The following is a 21,330-nucleotide window of genomic DNA, read 5'->3' on the forward strand; positions in this document are numbered from 1 at the left end:
TAATAAAACCAATGAAACCCCTAATAAACACATTAGTATAATCACAACATACATTGCACTCTTAATAAATAAATAATACTGCAAATATGAGAAAAGAGGAAGATACCTTCTTAGGAGAAGGTTTAAGAAAGGTTGAGGAAGCTGCCTTAGGACAAAACGTCTGACGATCAAGGCATGTGTAACAGGCACTTCCCACACAGGGTATGAGGCCAAAGTGAGCCAAGAGAACAACTTGGAGTGGATGAGCTTTGGAACAGAGATTCACAGCTTGCTGCATTCAGCTGTGTCAGGGCACTCTGTGTCAGCTGCTGCTCCTTGGTGATGCACATTTACATGTGGGTAAAAATACTGTATAAGCAATGTGACTCCTGTGTATATTGACACAATTCCCTTATTTACTGATTGCATATGAACCAATGTGCATTACAGTAACACCAAGTTGTAGCATAATGAACTGAACATATGTATCTCATAAAACTATAAGGCAAGGGAATGTGAAATACAAATTTGGGAGTGGTTACCTCTTTGGAAAAAGGAGTAGGACTTGACTAGAGGCACATACGGGCTCCAAAGAATTAATTTTCTTAAGCTGAATTATAAGTACACAGGTATCCATTTTATTATTATTCTTTAAACTGTAATATAACTGATCTCTGATATGAATGACAGATTTCATAATAAGAAGCCAGGCAAAGGATGTTTGATGTTTTCATTGTAAACAGTAGGAAAATATAAAATAAACGATCAAAAATTGAAGTTATTTATGTAATTTACTAAAAAAAAACTAAGATTTTTCTTTGTTTAAAAACAAAATTTGCTAACTGTAAAATATGCAAGCAATGTAGAAAAGTATAAAGAAGAAATCAAAAGAAACAGAAAATGAAAAATCATCCAAAAAGTTCATCATCAAGAGACTTCCTTTTGCTGACTCTATACAGACATACATGTATAATTTTACAGAAATGGGATCCTCTTATACATTCCGGTCTGCAACCTAGTTTATTTATTGCTATAAATACAGAATAATCATATTCAGTGACTTTATAGTAGTATATATGAGTCAAAATGTACATGGCCAATCATCTACTGCTGGGCATTTAAGATATTTCTTATTTTTTTACTATTACAAACAACATTTCAATTAAGCTAGTTTCAAATACTTCTTTAATACTTGCCAGAGATCTTCTTAGGATTCATTCCCAGAGGTGGAAATTAATGCTCTGTCACGAACTCTTTTTTTGGTTAGTCAGGGATAATATATATATATATATATATGTATATATATATCTTATAGAGGGAATGCTAATTAACGTTTTGTTTTAGTATTTTATTTTCTGAGGTTAAACTGTTCCTTCTACAACTGATTAGGTCCTAAAGAAAAAGGCACGAGTCAGAAAACTCCACACCCTTCTCAGGACAGTGTGTGGTGGAACTTTTTTTTTTTCAATTAAAGAATTGAATATATTCTTTTTTTTGGAACTTGGTTTTAAAATACCTGAAACAACGCTTCAGGGAAGGCCCAGATCAAAGGCTGAAATGATCAGACCAAGGATTACCAGCTAAATGGAGAATATACAATAAGTCCCCTATCCATGAACGAGTTCTGTTCTGAGAGCGTATTCGTTAAGTCCAACAAAGTTAGCCTAGTTACCCAACTAACACGATCAGCTATATAATACTGTACTGTACTAGGTTTATAATACTTTTCACACAAATAATGCATAAAAAGCAAACACAAAACATAAAGAAAACATTTTTAATCTTACAGTACAGTATCTTGAAAAGTACAGTAGTACAGTACAACAGCTGGCATACAGGAGCTGGCATGGAGTGAACAAGCAAGAAGAGTTACTGACTGGAGGAGGGAGAGGACGTGGGAGATGGTAGAGCTGAAGGATCATCAGCAATAGGGGACCGAGGGCAAGATGCAATTTCACTCACTCCTGACGTTGATGGAACACACGTTCACATCTTTGAAAGTTTGCAACTTGAAGGTTCGTATGTAGGGGACTTACTGTAAATAGATAAGAGACAGACAGGTGGGCCCGATAGAAACAGAAAAGGGGAATACAAAGGGGTTGATGAAGCAAGCAGCAGAGAGATGATGAGAGTGGTGAGAGCAGAAAGAAAAGCTGAGGCAAGAATGAGGGCACTTTGCAAAGACGCCTTGAGGCCTGAAAGAAGGAGTGGCAGTGTGATGAGTGCAGGAGATCAGTGTGAGTCAATGGCACAGGCAATTGGGAGGCGACCTGGTCAGGACACCAAAGCACACTGGGCTAATGAGAAAAAAATGAATGAAAACCTACATTAAAAAAAAAAAAAAAAAAGAAACTGCAAAGATAAACTCAGTGTCTGGAGAAATGCTTGTTTGTGGGGGAAATTATAAATATAAAATGGGAGCACTAGTAAATGTGAACAAAGACTGCATGTTCAAACAACATGCAGCCATTTTTCCAATTAAAAATAAATAAATAAATACAAAATTTAAAAAAACCCTCAATGTCAATTTAAAAAGTAATTATTACATATGAAAAAGGATACAAGAAGAAAATAAAAATCAGTCTTAATTCTATCTCCTTTATCTCACGACTCTTCACAGTTTTTATATATGCTACATATCTGAAATCCTATAGTATGTTATTTATTACATCATGAACACATTCCTATGCCACCAAATATTCTTTTTTCCAAATAATTTATAATGACTGCTTGGTACTTCACTGTTTCTATGTATCATACTTAATTTAGCCAATTCCTTTCTGTTGGACATGGAGCCTGTTTCAAATTTTTCATATCATGAATATTGCTGCCCTGAACTTCCTTAAGGTTAAGTCTTTACACATACTAATGATTATTTCCTTAGCATAAGTTCAGGCATGGAAATTGTTAGATTAAAGGATAAGAACATTTTTAAAGCTTTTAATATGTATTGCCAAATTGCCCTCCAGAAAGGGTGTACCCATTTATACTGTCACAGTGATGTATGTGAGAGCTTTTGGCAAAATCATTGTATTTTTTGAAGGATGGAAGAAAGCTCCCAGAAACTAAATTTTGACTATGAGCTTTGGAATTATGTGACATAGGTTTGTATCTAGCCTGTTCCACTTACTGGCCGTAAGACCTCAGGCAAGTCAGTTAACCTCCTAAACCTCAGTTTCCCCATCATATTGGGATAATACCTAACTAAAGTTTTTGACAGGATTAAACAAAACAAGGTATAAAAATGCTTAGCACCATGCCTAATACATTGGAAACACTAAAGAAACAGTAAAGGGCAGTCCTCAGAAAGACTTTTTTCCCTAGGGTTTCACTCTGAAAGCGTCCAAGAAAATGGAATGAGGCCCCAAGGGGAAGGAATTGAGGCCCCAGGAGACACTGAAGGAGAGTATCAGGATCACCACCGAGCTGGCTCATAACCGTGGGTCACAAAAAGCCACCTGAATGGGAAAACTAATTGAATCTAAAATCATGTACTAGTGCAGGTGTCAGTTTAGCAGTGTAGCTCCACGAGGCGGACACAACCAATACTTTCATCTAATGGACAGGGAGGAAATGAAAGCAACACGGAAATCTCACCCTTTCGCTACGAGGCCCAGTTGCTCTGAAGACCCCTTACAAGTTTTGGGAAAATTACAAAAGGAAGCTTACAAGGCCTGAGATGTGTACGCTATCAGAGTGGGTTGATAATACTAACCAAGCGATATCAGGAATGATGACCTCAGAAGGAGGAAGGGAGAAATGAAGGGAGGGAGAAGAGGAGGAAGAGGAGGGGAAAGAGGAGGGGAGGAGAAAGGAGAAAAGAACCAAAGTGTACAGACCAGGTGAATGTGTCCCACTGTACTGGCCCTAGGAGGTTTCATTAGGGGGGAAGTAACTCCGAAGATGTACAAGTTAAGAGTGGGCAAGTGAGAACATCTTGACATATACTTGAATGAAGACAAGGATGGAGAGTGAAACTCTTGTTTTGCTGGGAAGTAAAACAAAGGAAATGGGATTTGAGGAAATATGAAAGGAGGGGAGGGGTGTCTGGAAACCCTCAAGAAGAACCAAGGGTTAAAGGGCACTGCAGGTACTTTGCTGCCCAGTGCACGGCCGCATGGAAACCTTCCTTCTCATGATACTGTGGAACAACAGGGCAAACACCAGCAAACCACCCACAACTGCACTGCAGGGAAGGGGATGAAGAAGGGTTCAGCCTGGCCTATTTTTCACCTTCTCATTGATGTGGCTTGATTTTACCAAATTAGGAAAGGACAAGGTAGAGACTGGGGGGATGGGAAAGGAGAAGAGCAGGAAGGGGAATAAGGGAGGCAATCAGTCCCCACCATGGCTATTCCAAGGGCGACCGAGAGATGCAAGGGATGGGCCCTTCCTTCAAGGAGTTCCACGTCCAGTTAGGAAGACAAAATCCCTTGGTATGAAAATGCAAACACATATGATAAATGGCCAGATAAGAACAAAAGATGCAGAGGGGTGTGGGCTATGGGCAGGGTATAGCTAGGAAAGCTTCCTGGCATAGAAGGCCTGGATGGGATCTGGACAGATTCTGAGGTGAGGGGTGTTCCATATTGGGGAGCTAAGCAGCTGGGACAGGACTGAGAAGGCATGTCACTGGAGACTTGGTGACATGTACCACTGTGTGAAAGAGGTAGGACAGTAAAATGGAAAGTAAATTGTTCTTCCCACTTACTGGGAGTCCTAGTACTTCAGTTTTCTCACCTCTAAAACTAGGATAATAATGCCCTCTTTTCAGGGTTGTTGAAAGGGTGAAAAAATGATATGAACAGAGCACTAACACAGTTACTGGTACACGACAAGTGCTTTGGAAAGTGATAGATAAGTTTATTATGTTACTACTCCTGGACATAAAAGCACAGCATAGAAATAAGAGGACAGGAGAATGAGAATATAAAAAGCAAGTTGAAGATTTCCAGAAATGAAAATGTTCACATTAAAAAGGGACAACGTAAGGGGTGTTAAAAACTAAGGCATAAATGTAAAATAGATAGCTAGTGGGAAGCAGCCGCATAGCACAGGGAGATCAGCTTGGTGCTTTGTGACCACCTAGAGGGGTGGGATAGGGAGGGTGGAAGGGAGATGCAAGAGGGAGGAGATATAGGGATATATGTATATGTATAGCTGATTCACTTTGTTATAAAGCAGAAACTAACACACCATTGTAAAGCAATCATACTTCAATCAAGATGTTAAAAAAAATTAATTAATTAATAAAAAAAAAAATTAAGGCGTGACAAGACCTGAATAGGATCTTACTGTAAGTTGAAGGGAGTTTTGCCCTAACTCATGGATTGTGCAAGAATGAACTGCTGTTGGGTTTGACTGATTGTAGATGGGTTGTGGTGTGGTGTATCTGAAGGCTACTGAATGCAAATTACAATGCTTAATAAAAATCTTTATTCTTTTAGTATATAAAAAAAATTAAGGCGTGGATTACAGCAGGGCTACCTAATGTGTGGTCCATGGGACAGCATCACCAGCACCACCTTGGGAGCTGCAAAACGGCAGACTTCTCTCCACACCTACTTAACCAGAATTTCTGGGGGTGGAGCTCAGCAATCTGCAGGTTAATAATATCCCCATCTTAAGGTGTGAAAGCCCTGGACTGGAGGATGTGGAAAAGTTTCTTGGCCAAGAGATTAGCTCAAAGTAGATATACCTGATTCCAGTTAGCTTTGCCCTCAAAATTAATCTTTTCACATGTGCAAGAGGGTTATTAATTTATAAAGAGAACCTTAGAGATTCTACAAGGAAAGTGAAACTATGAAAAAGAGTTAAGATTCAATCTTAATTATAATAGTAGAAAATAGTCACAGTAAGTGGGATAAAGTTATGTTAGTTTACATTATTCTATCATGTTCTCCTGATCATAAAGTTCTAAAAAACCTCTACGTTTTTCGAGCTTTGAGGATTTTAGAATTGTAAACCTATATCAATTCATTTAAGTTACAAAACTACCCTGTTGGGATAGGTACTCTGGTCATCCCCAGTGTATAGATGAGGAAAGTGAGCCGTGGAGAGGTGTCTAAGCTTAAAGGGCTAATAAGTGGCAGAGCCAGGATTTGAAGCGAGGCGGTGAGACTCCAGGTCCATGCTTCTAGCTGCTAGTCTGTGCTGCTTCACCCCCACCATAAATGACTTACCCATTCCCTGACTATTGGGCACAGTGGTTGTTTCTAGTGTTTCAGGTTCATTAATAAACACTGTGAAGAACATATTTGGGTACAAGTTTTTAACCATATTTCTGATGATTTCTTTAGGATAGAGTTCCAGAAATTGAAATCCTTGGTCAAGGGTGATCAACAATTTTAAGGCAATTGTTTTCCAGACAATATGTTAAGAGGGTAGCCACTTCCTTACTCCACCTTCATTATCTTTAAAGTCTTCGTATTCTTGATCAACAAACTGGTATATCATTCTAAAAATTCTTACTTCTTTTGTCGAGTCAAAATATTTGTATATGTTCACCAACCATGTGCTTTTCCTCATTTGAAAAGTGTTATAGCCTTTGCCCATTTTTCTGAAGCCAGGGTTTTAAATTCTATGAGCTCTTTAGATACTGAAACTTTTAACCATCTGGCATACTTGCTGCAATATTTTTTAGTTTATTTTCCTTTTAATTTAATTATGACTTTTTATACGTAAGTATTTTAAATGTTTTAAATGCTTATGTAATACAATCTATCAAAATTTTCCTTTATGATTCTCTGTTACTTTCTCACTTTGAAAGAACTTCTTCATTCTCACAAAAAATATCCTCTGCTTTCCTCCCCACACCCCAAAATAGAAACTTTCCAAACTTCAAGTTTTAACTCGAAGTTACTATTTGAGGATATTTACAGTAAGATTCATTTTTTCAGAGAGCTAAACAAGTTATGTGTGTTCATTTTTTTCAGGTGGATATTCCTTGAGTTCCACAAAAGCTGTATAGGATCGAGAGTCAGATAGTGGGAAGAGCAGAGGGCTAGAGATAGAGTCAGGAGCATTAACCAGGTGTGTCATTTATATTATTTATAGCTGTGCTTTCTCTGGCAAGTGACTCTACCTTTCAGTGGGCTGGTTTCCTCACTTGTAAAAGATGACACCTAGCCTGCCCATATCCCTTATGAGTGCTTTGTCAGTCACTTACTGCCATACCAGCCTGTGTATTAGACTTGTTCATTCAGTATGCTCCTCCAATGTACCAGGCACTTTGCTGGATTCTGGGGTTTCAGTGTTAAATAAGACATGCTGTCTGTGCCTGATGACCTCGAACAATGTGTATTAGCTCAATGAGTCCTTTAACAATCAATGAGGTAGATAATATGAATAACCCCAGTTTATAGATAAGGAAAGTAGGGCATAGAGTGATTGAACAACTTGCCCAAGGTCACACAATTGGTAAGCTGTAGAGATGGGACATAAGCCCAGGTAATCTAACTACAGAGCCCAGACTTTTAACCAATGTACTGCACTGCCTCTCCTAAGATAAGGCTGAAAATTGGCTGACGATGGCACAGAGCCAAACTTTATTTGGAATATTTTCATTTTTAAGAGTGCAGAAAGAAAAGGTCACTTGGCCTCCTCACTACCTTCCTCTCCTGATCACTTAGCACAAAAGGTGCCCTGTGGACGTAAGGATGAGCAGACCTGGATCCTGACCTGAAGGTGCTCATGATCTAATGGACTTGTGGTCTGAAGCTGTGGTGGAGAACCTCGGCCTGAGGGTTCCCCTCTCGCCAGCTCTTTCAGATCAGTTGGCACCCCCTCCTCTCCCTGGCCACCCTCTTCCGCAAGGGCTACCAGACTGGAGATCTGGGTACCACAGCTGGCGTCTCTGAGTGAACGGTGCCAACATAATGCCTGACACGCAGTTGGAACTCAACTGATGCTTGTTGAACTAAACTATGTCAAATTATAGAACATTTAGAGAGACTCTGAGGATATGATCATTCTTTCAACCATCAACCTCTATTATGAGGAGAAAAACAAAACTTTTTCTCCCCTAAGGGCAAACAGTTCACAGTTATTAGGGGGAACAATTACAATCTCTTTGAGCCTGCTTCTTTCTTTCTACATGAAAAACAACAATTTAAACAAGAAACATGCATGTTAGGAACTCCACCAACAAAGAAACATGGGTGAAAGAAGTCAAAGAATTCCATTTTTCTGTTTGATAGTAATTTTGCTTGTGTGTATTGAAAGATTTGTTGAAAGAAGAATATCTAAAATTAGCTTCCTCTCTGCAGGTATCATATTACCTTTGCCCTCATCACTGATAAGCATTCCCTGAGGGTGGAGGAAAACAGGTTTCCAACCCGGTTCCCCGGGGGGGTGGGGGGGGGTGGGAGGGGGGTGATCAATCATAGATGAGAAATACATAAAAGCCAATTAATTCAGGTTACTTAACCTAAGAAACCTTCATCCTTCCTGCTTTTTCCATGTAAGGATAAGCCTCAGAGACGAGCAGGGGCAAAGGATACGGGCCAGGTAAGCAGCTACCATATGCCAAGCACTGTGTTAAGCACTTTCCATATATAGTCCATTTAAACCTCACAACTACCCTTTGGAGGAAACATTACCTCAGATTTATAGATATCAAAGGGATAGCCACCAGTAAAAGCTGAGGCTCACAGAGCTCAGATATATTGCCCAAGGTCACAGAGATGGAATGTCCACTTTTTTTTTTTTACTTTTATTTGCATTTATTTTTTGTGGCATTTATTCCCGGGCCATAAGTTTTTGTTTCTTCAGTTTCTTCTGGCATATCTTTTTCTTCTGTGCAACGTCCTCTTCTGGTTTAGGAACAAACTGTTATTTTTCAGTAAGGATCATCTCCATGTGGCAGAGAGAGTTCATGTATGGGTTGATCCAACCATGATCTCTGTAAGTCCTGTGCTGCATCTTGGGGGCTTTGTTCACCTGGATGTGCTCAATGACCAGAGAATCTACATCTAAGCCCTTAAGTTCAGCATTACTCTCTGCATTTTTGAGCATGTGCAGTAAAAATACAGCACTCTTTTTGGGCCACCGACCCTGCGTCCAGCCCCACTGTTTGGCCTGGGCACACCTACCAACTCCACCATTGTAACGACGGAATGGCACACATTGCTTCTTTGAAGTGACATCCTTCACATACTTGGTGGCTTTTCGGATATGCATACCCTTAATGGCCTGGGCAGTTTCACGAGTGTTCTTAAAGTGAACATGAAGATTTGAACATCTTGACTTGCATGGTTTTGTGGGGTTTTCTGGGTCAGGTGAATAGCGAACCATTTTTAGAGGTCACCTCAGGCTGCTTATTGGAAAAGGGAAAGTCCACTTTTAATCAAATTCTAGACTGTCCATGGCATAAGCAGACCTTTTTTTCCCCTCGTTTCACATTTTGCCACCTCACTCATTGGCCCTGCCTAATTTAAGGTCTGTTCATTTCTGTGGCTTCAAGTAATTAGACAGTTGTTCAAGCAACTGAATCCAAGAGAACCACATTCAATCAACATTTCCCAGGATCCACATTTGGGGGGTACAGGCATAAAGCTCCCAGCAACTTTTCAGCAGGCACTATCACATATGTCTGGATTATTTTCTGTCTTATGAATGGACAACTGTGGTTACCAAGACTACACTGTATTATAAAGTAGGGACCACCTAAATCCTCTAATTCTCACTGACTTTAATAAAGGCACCTTGGCCAGAGGTTATTGGATTGTGGGAGGACACTTGAGAAAAAAGAAGGAAAAATTCAGTCATGCTAGTGTCAGGCAAGAATTGAACCAAAAGTACCAGGCATGAGTGAGGGTTATATGTGCCACATTATGATAATGGCAAATGGATGAAGTCTAACGTTCGTCCACCTTGAACTAAAAGCCTCCCAGAAATGAGAGAGAGAGAGAGAGAGATAAAGAGAGAGAGACAGGATGAATGAATGAATGAAATTTGTTATGGATGAACTAGACCTTCCTGATCCTATTTAATGTTATGAGATGGAAGTTGTCAAGGGGTCTCCTAAATTAGAAAGACAGCTTTTTTCTGGTACCAATCATTGAGTCCTCAGTATATAAGCACTTCCTAAATATCTGATCCCCAGTTCTGCTTGACACCTGGCTTCCTTTTGTTTATCCTAAGAACACTTGGATGACAGTACCAAAGGATGACAGACCAGAATCCCACTTGTCACAGCTAATGAGTAATTGAGTTCTGTGGTATTTACCTTGCAGACATCTCAAGCACTTGTCTCCTTTTCTCCATGCCTATGGCCACCATGGTTCAGGCCATCATCACCATCATCTGAGTGGTTATAATCTCTTTAAATGGTTGCTCTCCTCCAAACTTATCCCCCTTTAACCCAGTATCCACATGCAGCCAGAATGACAGCGTTCTAAACAAAAATGCTAAGTCACTTCTCTACGTAAAACCCTCCAGTGGCTCCCTTTGCCCCAGGATAAAAAATGAAAATAACAGCCAACAACAAGTGGGTGCATAATGTGCCAGGTACTCCATGACTTAATTCAGTTCTTGCAGCAAATTTATGAGAGAGACACAACCTTCGTTACCATTACTTATTGAGGCTAAGTGACTTGACCAAGACCCCACAGCTAGAAAATGGCAGAACCGTGACTCATACCTGGGACTGTCTGACCTTAGAGCACATACTTTAATCACAATGCTATCGGTGTGATGACATGCAGGTTCTGTGACCTGGCCTGCCCGCCACTCCAGCCTCATCTCTTCATGAGACCCTCTTTGCTCTTTATGCTTCAGCTCTTTGAGACACTTGCAGGTCCTGGACCTTGACACTGTTTCATGCGTGTCTTTGTTTGTTTTGGCACATGGATCCCTCTTCTATAATGCCTTCTCCCCTCTGTCTATCTTGTGGTATGTCTCATCTTTCAAGATTCAGCTCAAGTGTTAACTCCTCCATGAACCTTTTCTGGACCCCTCCTCTCCTTTTCTAGTAGAATTGACCACTCCCCTTCCTTATGCATCACTGTACCTTAGTTATGCTTCCATTATAGCAACCACAATGCTTTCCTACCCTTACATAGACAAGTATGACTCTCTCCTCTTACACTTCTGTGAATTCCTTAAATGCTGGGACTGACTCTTACTAATCCATTTTACCCACAGTATCTAACAGAGTGCTAGGCATATTAAAGGTTCACTGTAAATATTGTTGACTGAGTAAAAATATTTGCACATGAAATATGATGCTTGGTCAAAACTCACCATGCCACTATATTGTGAGATTTATGTTAATTTTACTTACAGCGTCAATGCAATTAGTAATTTTTTTCTTTACCTAAGGACTGTATATGAAACTTTGAAGAGGTACATGCAGCTTTAGGGTAACTAAAGCTAGAACAGTGGATAGGGGTGGAGAGAAGACACTGTAGCTGACCTGCCACACCTGTTTTCACCTGGGAAAGTATTCAGTGACAACAATGAGCTATCACCATACAAGCCAAATTTGGTATGGGAGTTATGTACATATCTACCTTAGCAGTGGAAATATGGATGATTCACATTTGAACCACAATGCACAAATTTTATTGTGCACAATAAACTAAACTGACAAGAGTAAAATGAATCTAAACATTTAATTTAGAAGCAAGAACAACAATAATGGAAAACCATGACCAACTCAGGGCAGTACAAACAACGCTGTGATAACAAAGCATCCTTCCCCCAAATTCCAGAAATTCCAACTCTACATGTGTGCATATGCAGTATTGCAAACACTACACCTGGCTTCTTGATTACTGGTAGCCAAATGGAATTCCTAACTGATACATTCTGGTCCTACCTCAAAGCCATATATATCCCCAACATTCCCACCTACCCTTGAATCTCAGCTCAAGGGAAACCTCCTTGAGAAAGCCTTCCCTGATCTCAGAGGACAGTCTGTATACACCCTCAAAGACCTTTATTTCTTTCCTTTAGAAAGCTTATCTTAGGGACTTTCCTGGTGGCGCAGTGGTTAAGAATCTGCCTTCCAACTCAGGGGACGAGGGTCTGATACCTGGTCAGGGAACTAGATCCCACATGCATGCAGCAACTAAGAGTTTGCATGCCACTAAGCAGGCTGTGAGCCGCAACTAAGACCTGGCGCAATCAAAATAAATAAATAAAATAAAATAACAATGAAAAAAAGAAGGAAAGCTTAAAAAAAAGGAAAGCTTATCTTAGTTTGTAATTACATATTCAATACTTAGTTATTTTACTACTGGTGGCCTCCCCAAAGCATCTGTAAACTCCAGGAGATCAGAGACCTTGCCTGGTTTTATTCTTCATTTTTCTCCCAGTGATTGGTACATAGCCAGGCATTCTGCAAACATTTTGAATGAACGAATGAATGATGAATGATTCCTTCACGTCTTACTTACTCATTATTGCCTTGTTCTAAGAATTACACCCGATTCCTTACCAGTCTCAAGCTGGTACTCAGTCCATCCCTCTTCATTATTCCCCTACCCTACCACAAGACTCAGTCCTTATTTTCCAATCCTCTCCTCTCCCAATCCTTCATTTAAAAAGGTTCTTAGAAGTGGCAGCTTCTAACCAACCTGAACTTCCTGAACTGTGTGGGATCCAGGTCAAGGTCATACAACATGAAAAAATGAACACAGCAAAGGAAAACGTAGTGACTGGAGTAGCCTATTAGGTTATTTTAAGCAGTCTACACAACTCCTAAAAAACTCTATTAATTCAGGAAAAATAATTTAAACCACTTCTATTTTATCACATAGACAAAAGTGGGTTGATTTGCTGATTTTTTCCCCCACTTCTCAGTGTGTTTTGGCCTTGCATAGAAAAAGTCTTGGAAAGTAGTTGATTGTGTTGGTTGATGGCAAGAAGTAAGCTGCATGTGTGGTCTGCTGGCCAAATTATCTGGAGGTTGTTCCTAAATGACAGGGCCCCGCTTCCAGGATTCTTCTCCTCTTAAGGGTCTTGGCCTGCTCCTCTCTTTCTAATCCCCTGATCCCCTCTAACTCTTTCTTCTATATCTTCCTCTCCCCCCTTGTCTACCACAAAGGTATGTCCCTGAGACCCTTCACAAATATAAAACATCCACCCTATGAGATTGCTACTGATGAAAAATCCTATGCCTGTTACTTTGCTGGTCCTAGGTGAAGGCAGCAGAGATAATGGGAGGTATGATTGGCAAAGTTCTGCTTTCAGGAATAGGAACTAGTGAAGTGTTAATTTCTGGAAATCTAGAACACTTTAGGAAATTTCCTTCATTAATTTTCCTCAGTACCAGACTCTACTTAAACTGCATTTGCAAAGTCCAGTTTAAGGGAAAGAACAGGTAGTACAGAATTCGTCAGGGGCTCTTCCCCAAAGCTCCTTTCTTTGAATCTCTGGGACAGTTAAGACAAGTAAAAGAAATGTCCGCTCGGGAGTGGGCTCCCTACCCCAAGGGCCACCCGGGTGAAAGACTTTTGAAGAGAGCAGGGGTGGGACCAGCGAGGAACGCTGGAGATTAAGGGATGCGGCCAGTGGCGGTGACGTCATTTTCTTTTGGTACTTTCATTAGGCAGGAGGTGAGATAACGAATCAAAGGGAGGGGACGGAAGAAGTAGAGTTGAAAAAGATATGGGTAAAAAACAAGGAAGGTATAAATAGACACAAATGCAAGTATAGGAATATCTCTAGAAGTTAAACTTGCATTATTTGATTTTTTAAAAAATCATCTATTTAAACTATAATTTATTGATTAAAAAATAATATAAGATTCCATCAAACTGGTACTTCTTTTTTCTTCCCAAGGAATATAGCGGCTGGTGATAAAGCCCCGGGACTGACACCTTAGTTTGGTGTCACTGAGACAAGGTCCCCAAGGCAGCTGGAGGCTTGGGCCAAGGATCCTGCTAGGGGACTCATGGCCCAGAAGGATGGGTGCTGACGCTGTAGACTTCCTTACGCACACACGCTAGAAAACTGCCCGTTCCCTTGTTAACACACGGAAAGGGAATACTTTATGATTGTGTCACAGGCAGAAACAAGGCGGAGGCACAAGACGCTACCCAGAAGCCGCGTCTTGGTGCGCATTCCCGTTCATCCGCGAGGGCGGCCCACTGCCCCTTCTGAGGACCGGTGAGCCCTTGGTCCGGTAAGGTGGACCCTGACTTCCCCCCACGCCCCACGCCCAGTGTTCCGAGGCCTGAGCTGCGCCAGCGTGCGCCCTTCGCTTAGCCCCCAGCCCGCGGCCCCCAGGCCCGTCACTGCCCCTCCCCCACTGGGGCCCTTTCTGACCGCCCTCGCGGCCCCTGGTCCAGGTTACCTGGCGCCCCGGCCCGGGCTGCCTCACCGCGAGCAGCGCCAGCCCGTCGGCCGTGGGTTTCCACAAGGCGCGCTCAAGACGGCGCGCGGGGTCGGTTCCCGAAGCCAAGGTCACGGTCTCGGAGAGGCGCTCGTCCTAGGGTATGTCCAAAGCAGCCCCCGCAGACCCTCTGGGCGGCAGCCGCTGCCCCGGCCTCGGAGCTCCGCCCCTCTCCCGCTCCCGCCCCCTCGGGGTCCCCGACTGCCGAGTCCAGTTCCCCTCGGAGCCGCTCGCGGGCTGCTCTTCAACCCTCCACCCCGGGCAGCTCCGGTTCCCTCACCGGCTTCCCAGGTCGTGCTGAGATGACTCCGCTGGAGCCAGGCGCCGAGGGCCACGCGTCGGGTCTGGTTCTCGGGGCGGCGGGCCCCGCGCTCGTGTCCTCTCCTGTTCTTTCCGGTGCCGCGCTGGGAGGTCCCGGACCCCAGATCCGGCTCCCGAGGTTGGAGAGACCCCCACTTTCCTCCTCCTCCTTGGAGATGAAAAGAGGCTTAAGAGGTTGGGGGCCTACGACTCCTCCAGCGTTCTCTGTGCTCTGTGCTAAGAGTGGGAAACTTTTTTTTCCGATAAAAGGCCAGAAAGTCACGGTAAAATAAATACAAATCGCGTACCAAGATTCTTACTCATTCTGCAAGACTCAGGTCAGGTGCTGCCTACGTTGCGAGATCTCCTCGGTGCTTGCAAACAGCTCCCTCCTTCCACTCTCTTGCGCGAAAGGGCGCTTCGGTCCTCCCTGCTCAGAGGCAGACACCTGTTGCCTGTCGTTTCCTCTGCCCGACCTGACCGTGCGCTCCTTGAAGACCGCGACTCGGCCTGCCCTGCTCATCCCTGTACCCAGTCCCTGGCACGGCACCTGCCACCTATCAGGGGATCGAATACTTTATGAATAAGTGGGAAATTGATTTCTTTTGTAAACAGCCAGTTATTTCTTTTTATCCTCAAATAACACATACTCCTTTGGGTGAGCAATTTGCTAGTCTCTATAAAGAGCCACAAAAGTTGTTATCCTCTTTGATGCATTAATTCCATTCTTGGGGAAATTTCCGGAACAAAATAATACTTATGTACAGATGTTCGTAGCAGGATCTTTTATTACAGAAAACAATAATTTTAAAAACCACAAAAAGAAAAACAAAACAAAACAAAACAAAACCACAAAAAGCAAATAAACAAAGTCAAACTGTCAACAATAGGAAATTGGTAAAATAAATTATGGTAGGGTAACTTAATGAGATATTATACAATCGTTAAAATGAGAAACATCAAGGCAGGAGTGCCTCAAAATGTTTTTAGAACAAGGAGGGAGTATTTATTTACTTATAAAGCAAAAAAAAAAAAAAAAAAAAAAGGAAAATATGAAGCAATGTGAGAAAGTGTTTACAAAATAATATTAAGCCGAAAGAGTAAGAAATTGCATAGTTACCATGCTTAACAACTTCAAGTGAAAATGCAGATTTCTTCTCAGTAAAATGGGGTTAACACCTACCTTAAGGGGTTCTTGGAGCATTAAATAAGTTATTGGAGAAAAGTGCCTGATACCTAATGGGTACTCAGCAAAAAGTTTCCATTTTCCTACTCCAGAAGAACAGATGCAACTAGAATCACAAATACATCCTCATCCTAGCCCAGTTCTGCTGGTTTGACCACCTTCTCTTCAAATGTAGGGTAAGAGAAGGAGTTGAACAAATGTTGAAGCACCAGGTTAAAGTGAAGGGGAGCATCTAGTTAATAAGAATAAATGCCTAGTCCTCCCTCAGGCCCAAATGCCCAGCAATACAAGTTAACAATGCGGGATTTGGCTCAGCAGCAGTCCATATCAAAATATCTTAGAGATTTTAGTTGGCTACTAGCACAGCCTGGTCAGTGCCCAAAGGCTGAGTTAATTCAGCCCAAAAGCTGAATGACACTGCAATCTTAGCCCGAATTTATACTCTTCAATCATCAACTTACAATTGGAGCAAAATAGTCAAATGTCTTTAAGAAAACATCACTCCGAAGAGCTATTGTTACTTCCATTTTGAAGATGAAGAAACTGGTTAAGGTGTATAGGATTGGGCAGCTAGGAAGTGGCAGAACAATGACCTGAATCTGATCAGGTTGACCACTGCCAAGCTGCTTTGCCAGTGGGTCCCAGTGTGTACATCTCCCACTAGAAGTATAGGCAATGCTTTTGAGTGGTACACAGACAATGTTAAATGACAGTGGATCACGTGGTGAAAAAAGTTATGCTCTCTTCCATTCTCTTGAACCTATGGATGTTAAGAAAGAAGTATCATTTTTGTGGTGCTTTGTCCTTACACCTCTCAACACTTGCTAATCTCCTGTTCTAACAAAGCGAGAGCCTGCCTCAGGATCAGCACTCTTGCCAGGCGACAGTTCCTGAGTAGAATTTAACATCATCACTTTCTCTTCCTTCTGATATTATTCCTTATGCTGTTAATTTCTAATTGGTGTGGGTTTTTCATTTACAAGGTGATGTAGTTTCCATTTAAGGCAAAGTTACTTGGCTAAGAAAATTGGGTAATTTGAAAGGGAGATATTAAGGAGCTAATAGGACCAGTGATTCTTAGATATGGTAAAAAGGACAAAATGTGGAGGTGGTACACAGGTGCTTGATGTTTGGGAAATACTGCCCTACACTCTGTTTTGATCAGTGGGTGCAAGGTATGGTGAGGCGGGTTTCAGTTCAAAATGAATGAGAACTTTCTGACAATCAGAGCTGTCTAGGAAGATGAAAAAGGGCTGCCTTGGGGGTGTTAACCACATTTCCTTCACTCTGGGGGTTGAAGCAGAGGTTAGATGCCTGTTGTTCATGAATGATGCCATGAGAGGTCAAACACCAGATAGACTAGAAGCTTTATAGTTTCTGCGAACCAGAATCTGAGATTTTTGAAAGCAGAGCTTCCCAGGGATCTGACCACCTGAAAGACTGGATTTTGGAGTAAGTTACATTAACTTCCTTTGAGGACAAATCCCAAAGAAGAGTTCCAAGTGAGCTTTGAGCAATAGCGGCACCACTGTGACAACTGTATGATTTATGGAGCACTTGAAAATGTTAGGATGCTTGTTTACAATTCAATTATTTACTCTCTAATTACACTTTCTTTTGAGTAACCTGTATTCATAACCATCCCCAAGGGCCAAGAGGGTGGGGTTGCTCCTTCCTTCCACACATCAGCATCTGCCAGCTCCAGGCTTTTGTGGTGTCTGCTTACCCCAAAGCAGCTGCTTCTGCTGTTCATTGTAACCCATTTTGACTGGAATAAAAATACGTGTGTGGTGAAAAAGGTAAATAGCAGTTAAAAAGTTACTTTGCTGTAGGAAATTTACTTTGCAACCATTTAGCCTAAAATTTATGATGTATAGACCACGTTCTGACTGCCTTAAAGTTCTAGAATACTTTGCACATGAGCTATCTTAGAGGTCACCTAGGTCCATTGCCTCAAAGGGCAGAGATCCTCTTAGGAGCTTGTTTGGCAGGTGAGCTGGAGGGAGAAGAACATTCAGAGGGCCCCATGAAGGAATAACTGCTTCCACTTGGATAACTGCATCAAGGGAGAGCTCATCTAACTGTCAGACAGCTCTTTGGGTTAGGAGGTTCTTTCCTGAGGCATTCGTGATACCTTTCTTTCCCTCACACTCCATATCCAGTCCATCTGCAAGTCTTGCTGGCTCTGATTTCCAAATACATCCAGAATCATCCTCTTTTCTCCACCTTCACCACTGCCAGTTTCTCTAAGCCAGCATGATCTTACTCTTAGAAAACCTCCTAACTGGTCCTGCATCCACCCTTGCGGATATCTCTATAGTCTATTCTTCACACAGCAACTGGATTGATAGATTTGAAACAACTTGGATGTGTAATTTCTCTGCTCAAAACCTTGTCTGTAATGGCTTCCTATCTCTCTCAGAGTAAAATCTAGTAAAGGCCATGCCCCGTGGAGACCAGCATTATCTGGCCCCTTGCTCTTTCTATGACGTCATCTCCTACAGTCTTTCTTGGCTCCACACACATTGGTTCCTTTACTGGTTTTTGGATGTGCCCAGCATATGCTGCCTTGGGGTCTCTGCATTTACTCTTCTCAGTCTGGAGCACTCTTCTCCCTAACTTCTTTTGCTCTCAATTCTAAGTGTTACCTTTTCAGAGAGACCTTCCTTTGGGATTCCTGTCCTCTAATAGCATAGCCTCTCTTTCACCCCTCTTCATCACTGTTTATTTATCCTGCTTTACTATGTTTTAAAGATGTTGTAAACTTTACTGATGGTTTGAGAGCAGTAAATTTGGGGTGTGTGATGGGGTCATAGAGAGGTTAGAGCAAATCACGGCACGGAAAACAACGTAAAAATGAATATTAAATACTCTGTTCTTTAAAAACACTTAAGGAATCCAGCTACTGTGAATTTCTCATTGGCTGTCTTTCCTCCATGGTTCCCAGTCTCCTGTTTCATTACTGTCGGGTTTTCTCACACTCTCACTTGTAGCCCAAGTGCTCTTTTTATTCTAACCCCGCTCAGGATACTCTAAAAAGCTCAAATGGGGCCTATGTCTTTTGCTCATTTTTGTTTTAATTAACTAATTTCATTTAAGTATAACATATGTTTAGAAACATGTACAGTTTGACCAGCGTTTATACCATTTTCCATCCTCTAAACCCTCCAGAAAGTAACCATTAGCCTGACTTCTAACACCATAGATTATTTATATTTATACCAATGGAATCATTCAGTAAATACTCGTTTACATCTAGCTTCTTTCACCCAATAATTTGTGAGATTCAGCCATACTGTGCAGTAGTTTGTTGCTTTTTCATTTCTGTGTCCTATTGCAATGTGTGACCATGTCACAATTTATTGATTCATTTTACTATTGATGGGCATTTGAATTGCTCTCAGTTTTCAGCTATTATTAATAATGCTGCTGTGAAATTCTTGTATATGTCTCGGTGTACATGTGCGTGCATTTCTGTTGGGCAATATGTAGGAGTAGAATTACTTGGTTAAAAGATATGCATATGTTTAGCACTAGAAGATATTGCCAAAGAGTTTTCCAGAGTGGTCATACCAATTTATATTTCCACCAGTAGTAAATGAGAATTCTTACTTATCTCCTTACCAACACTTGGTATAGTCTTTTAAAAAAATACTACTCTTGTGTGTGTAAAGTGATGTCTCATTGTAGTTTTAATTTGCATTTCCCAGATGACCAGTGAAGTTGAGTGCCTTTTCATATGTTTATTGACTGTTTAGATATTCTCTTTAATGAAGTGTCTGTTTATGTCTCTCTCCCCCTTGCCGTTTTAAAAATTAGGTTATCTTTCTTTTTCCTTACCAATATATGTTTTTTTCTGATATGCTAGGCTTATATTTAGGTTTTTTTTGTCAATTATTGATATTGAAAATATCTTTTCCAATTCTGTGGTTTGCCTTTTCACTCTTTTTTTAAATTGAAGTATAGTTGATTTACAATATTGTGTTAGTTTCAGGTGAACAGCCTTTTCACTCTCTTGATAGTGCCTTTTCATGAAGAGAAGTTCTCATTTTTAATGTAGTCCAATTTATCTGTATTTTCCTTTATGGTTAATGTGTTTTGGTCGGGCTTAAGAAATCTTTGCCTACACCAAGTCATGAATATATTCTCCAGTGTTATCTTCTAGAAGGCTTTTTGTTTTGTCTTTTACATTAAGATCTGCAGTCCTACTGGAATTGATTTTTGTATGGGTCAACTTTCATTTTTTTCCCAATGAATTTCCAATTGACTTGGCACCATTTATTGAAAAGATCAACCTTTCTCTACTGTTCTGTGTGTCACCATTGCTTTGAAGTACCCATATATGTGTGGTTCTGTTTATGAACTCTCAACTGTGTCTGGTTAGTCTATTTATCTATTCTTTTGCCAAAATACCATACTGTCTTATTTATTGTGGTTTTATAGTAAGTTGTGAAATCTGGTACAGTAAGTTCTCTAACTTTATTCTTCTTTAAGGTCATCTTGGCTGCTCTTGGACCTTTGCATTTCCATATACATTTTTAGAATCAGCTTGTCAACACACACACACACACACACACACTCACGAATTTTTCATTGGGATTATGTTAAATCTCTAGAACAATTTTGGAGAAAATTGACATCCTGAAAATATTTAGACTACTAATGCACAAACACAGGATATCCTTCCACTTATTTAAGTCTTCTTTAATTTCTCTCACCAATAATTTACAGTTTTTTGTGTATAAGTCATGCACATATTTTGCTGGATTATTCCTAGGTATTTGATGCTTTTTGATGCAATTGTATTTGACATCCTTTTAAAATTGTATTCTTAATTGTTTGTTGCTGATACCTTGTTATATTTATCTTCTTAGGATACATCACCTCATCACCTGATATACTATATATTTATGTGTTATTGTCTATCTCTCTTCCAAAATGTAAACTATGTGAGAATAGATAATTTTGTCCATTTTGATCACTTCTTTATGCCCAGTGCCTTAACCAGTTCCTGACACATAATAGACTTCATATATATTTATTGAATTGGATTGACTTATATTGAGCTGAAATCTTCTTGCAACTCATACTTCCTTCCTCCAGAACAATACAGAATAAGTCTCCTTCTTCTTGTATACTGTGGGTTGTCATCTATCCCCCAGCACTATTCCTTTCCCAAAGCCAAGCACTTCAGTTCTTTCAGCAGTTCCTCATGAGGCAGGTTTTAGAATTCTCTCATTATATTGTCTGCTTCCCCTTAGTACATGCTCTGGTTTGCCAATATTCCCTTTCAATCTGGGCTCCCAGAATTGATCTGATCAATGTGTATGGTAAATTTGAATATTAATTGCCTGAGCTGGATCATTTTTATTTGCTGTGTCACAATATTGATGCATAGTAAGATTGTGGTCAAACAATATCCCCCAGCCTGTATTTTTGAAATGAAGTTTAATTATTTTAATATAGATGAAGGAGTATTGCCAGAAGTACTTACACCCTGAAGCTAAAAAAGTTTAAGCTTCAG

At 40.8% G+C, this 21,330-nt stretch overlaps 2 protein-coding genes across 4 annotated transcripts in view; both read right to left on the reverse strand.

The window, feature by feature from the left end:
- CASR (calcium sensing receptor) overlaps positions 1 to 15,032 on the reverse strand; it is a 79,398-nt gene extending 64,366 nt beyond the window's left edge. The window contains exon 1 of one of the 3 annotated variants that reach the window (XM_036851732.1): positions 14,929 to 15,032. The gene's annotated coding sequence lies outside the window, so the exon portion shown is untranslated. Of the gene's footprint in view, positions 1 to 14,281; positions 14,405 to 14,600; positions 14,821 to 14,928 lie in introns of those variants that run through there. The other 2 variants (XM_036851730.1, XM_036851731.1) reach the window with 2 other exon arrangements.
- Positions 8,812 to 9,273, reverse strand: LOC118894946 (60S ribosomal protein L17-like). The gene has a single exon (XM_036851733.1). The coding sequence runs from the start codon at positions 9,271 to 9,273 to the stop codon at positions 8,812 to 8,814; it is 462 nt and encodes a 153-aa protein (XP_036707628.1).
- Positions 15,033 to 21,330: the final 6,298 nt, after the last annotated feature.

Source organism: Balaenoptera musculus, chromosome 4 (genome assembly GCF_009873245.2).
Source record: "Balaenoptera musculus isolate JJ_BM4_2016_0621 chromosome 4, mBalMus1.pri.v3, whole genome shotgun sequence".
NCBI lineage: Eukaryota > Metazoa > Chordata > Mammalia > Artiodactyla > Balaenopteridae > Balaenoptera > Balaenoptera musculus.

Excerpts from the sequence above, each read along its gene's own strand:
- LOC118894946 (XM_036851733.1), bottom strand. The coding sequence starts at position 9,273 with ATGGTTCGCTATTCACCTGACCCAGAAAACCCCACAAAACCATGCAAG.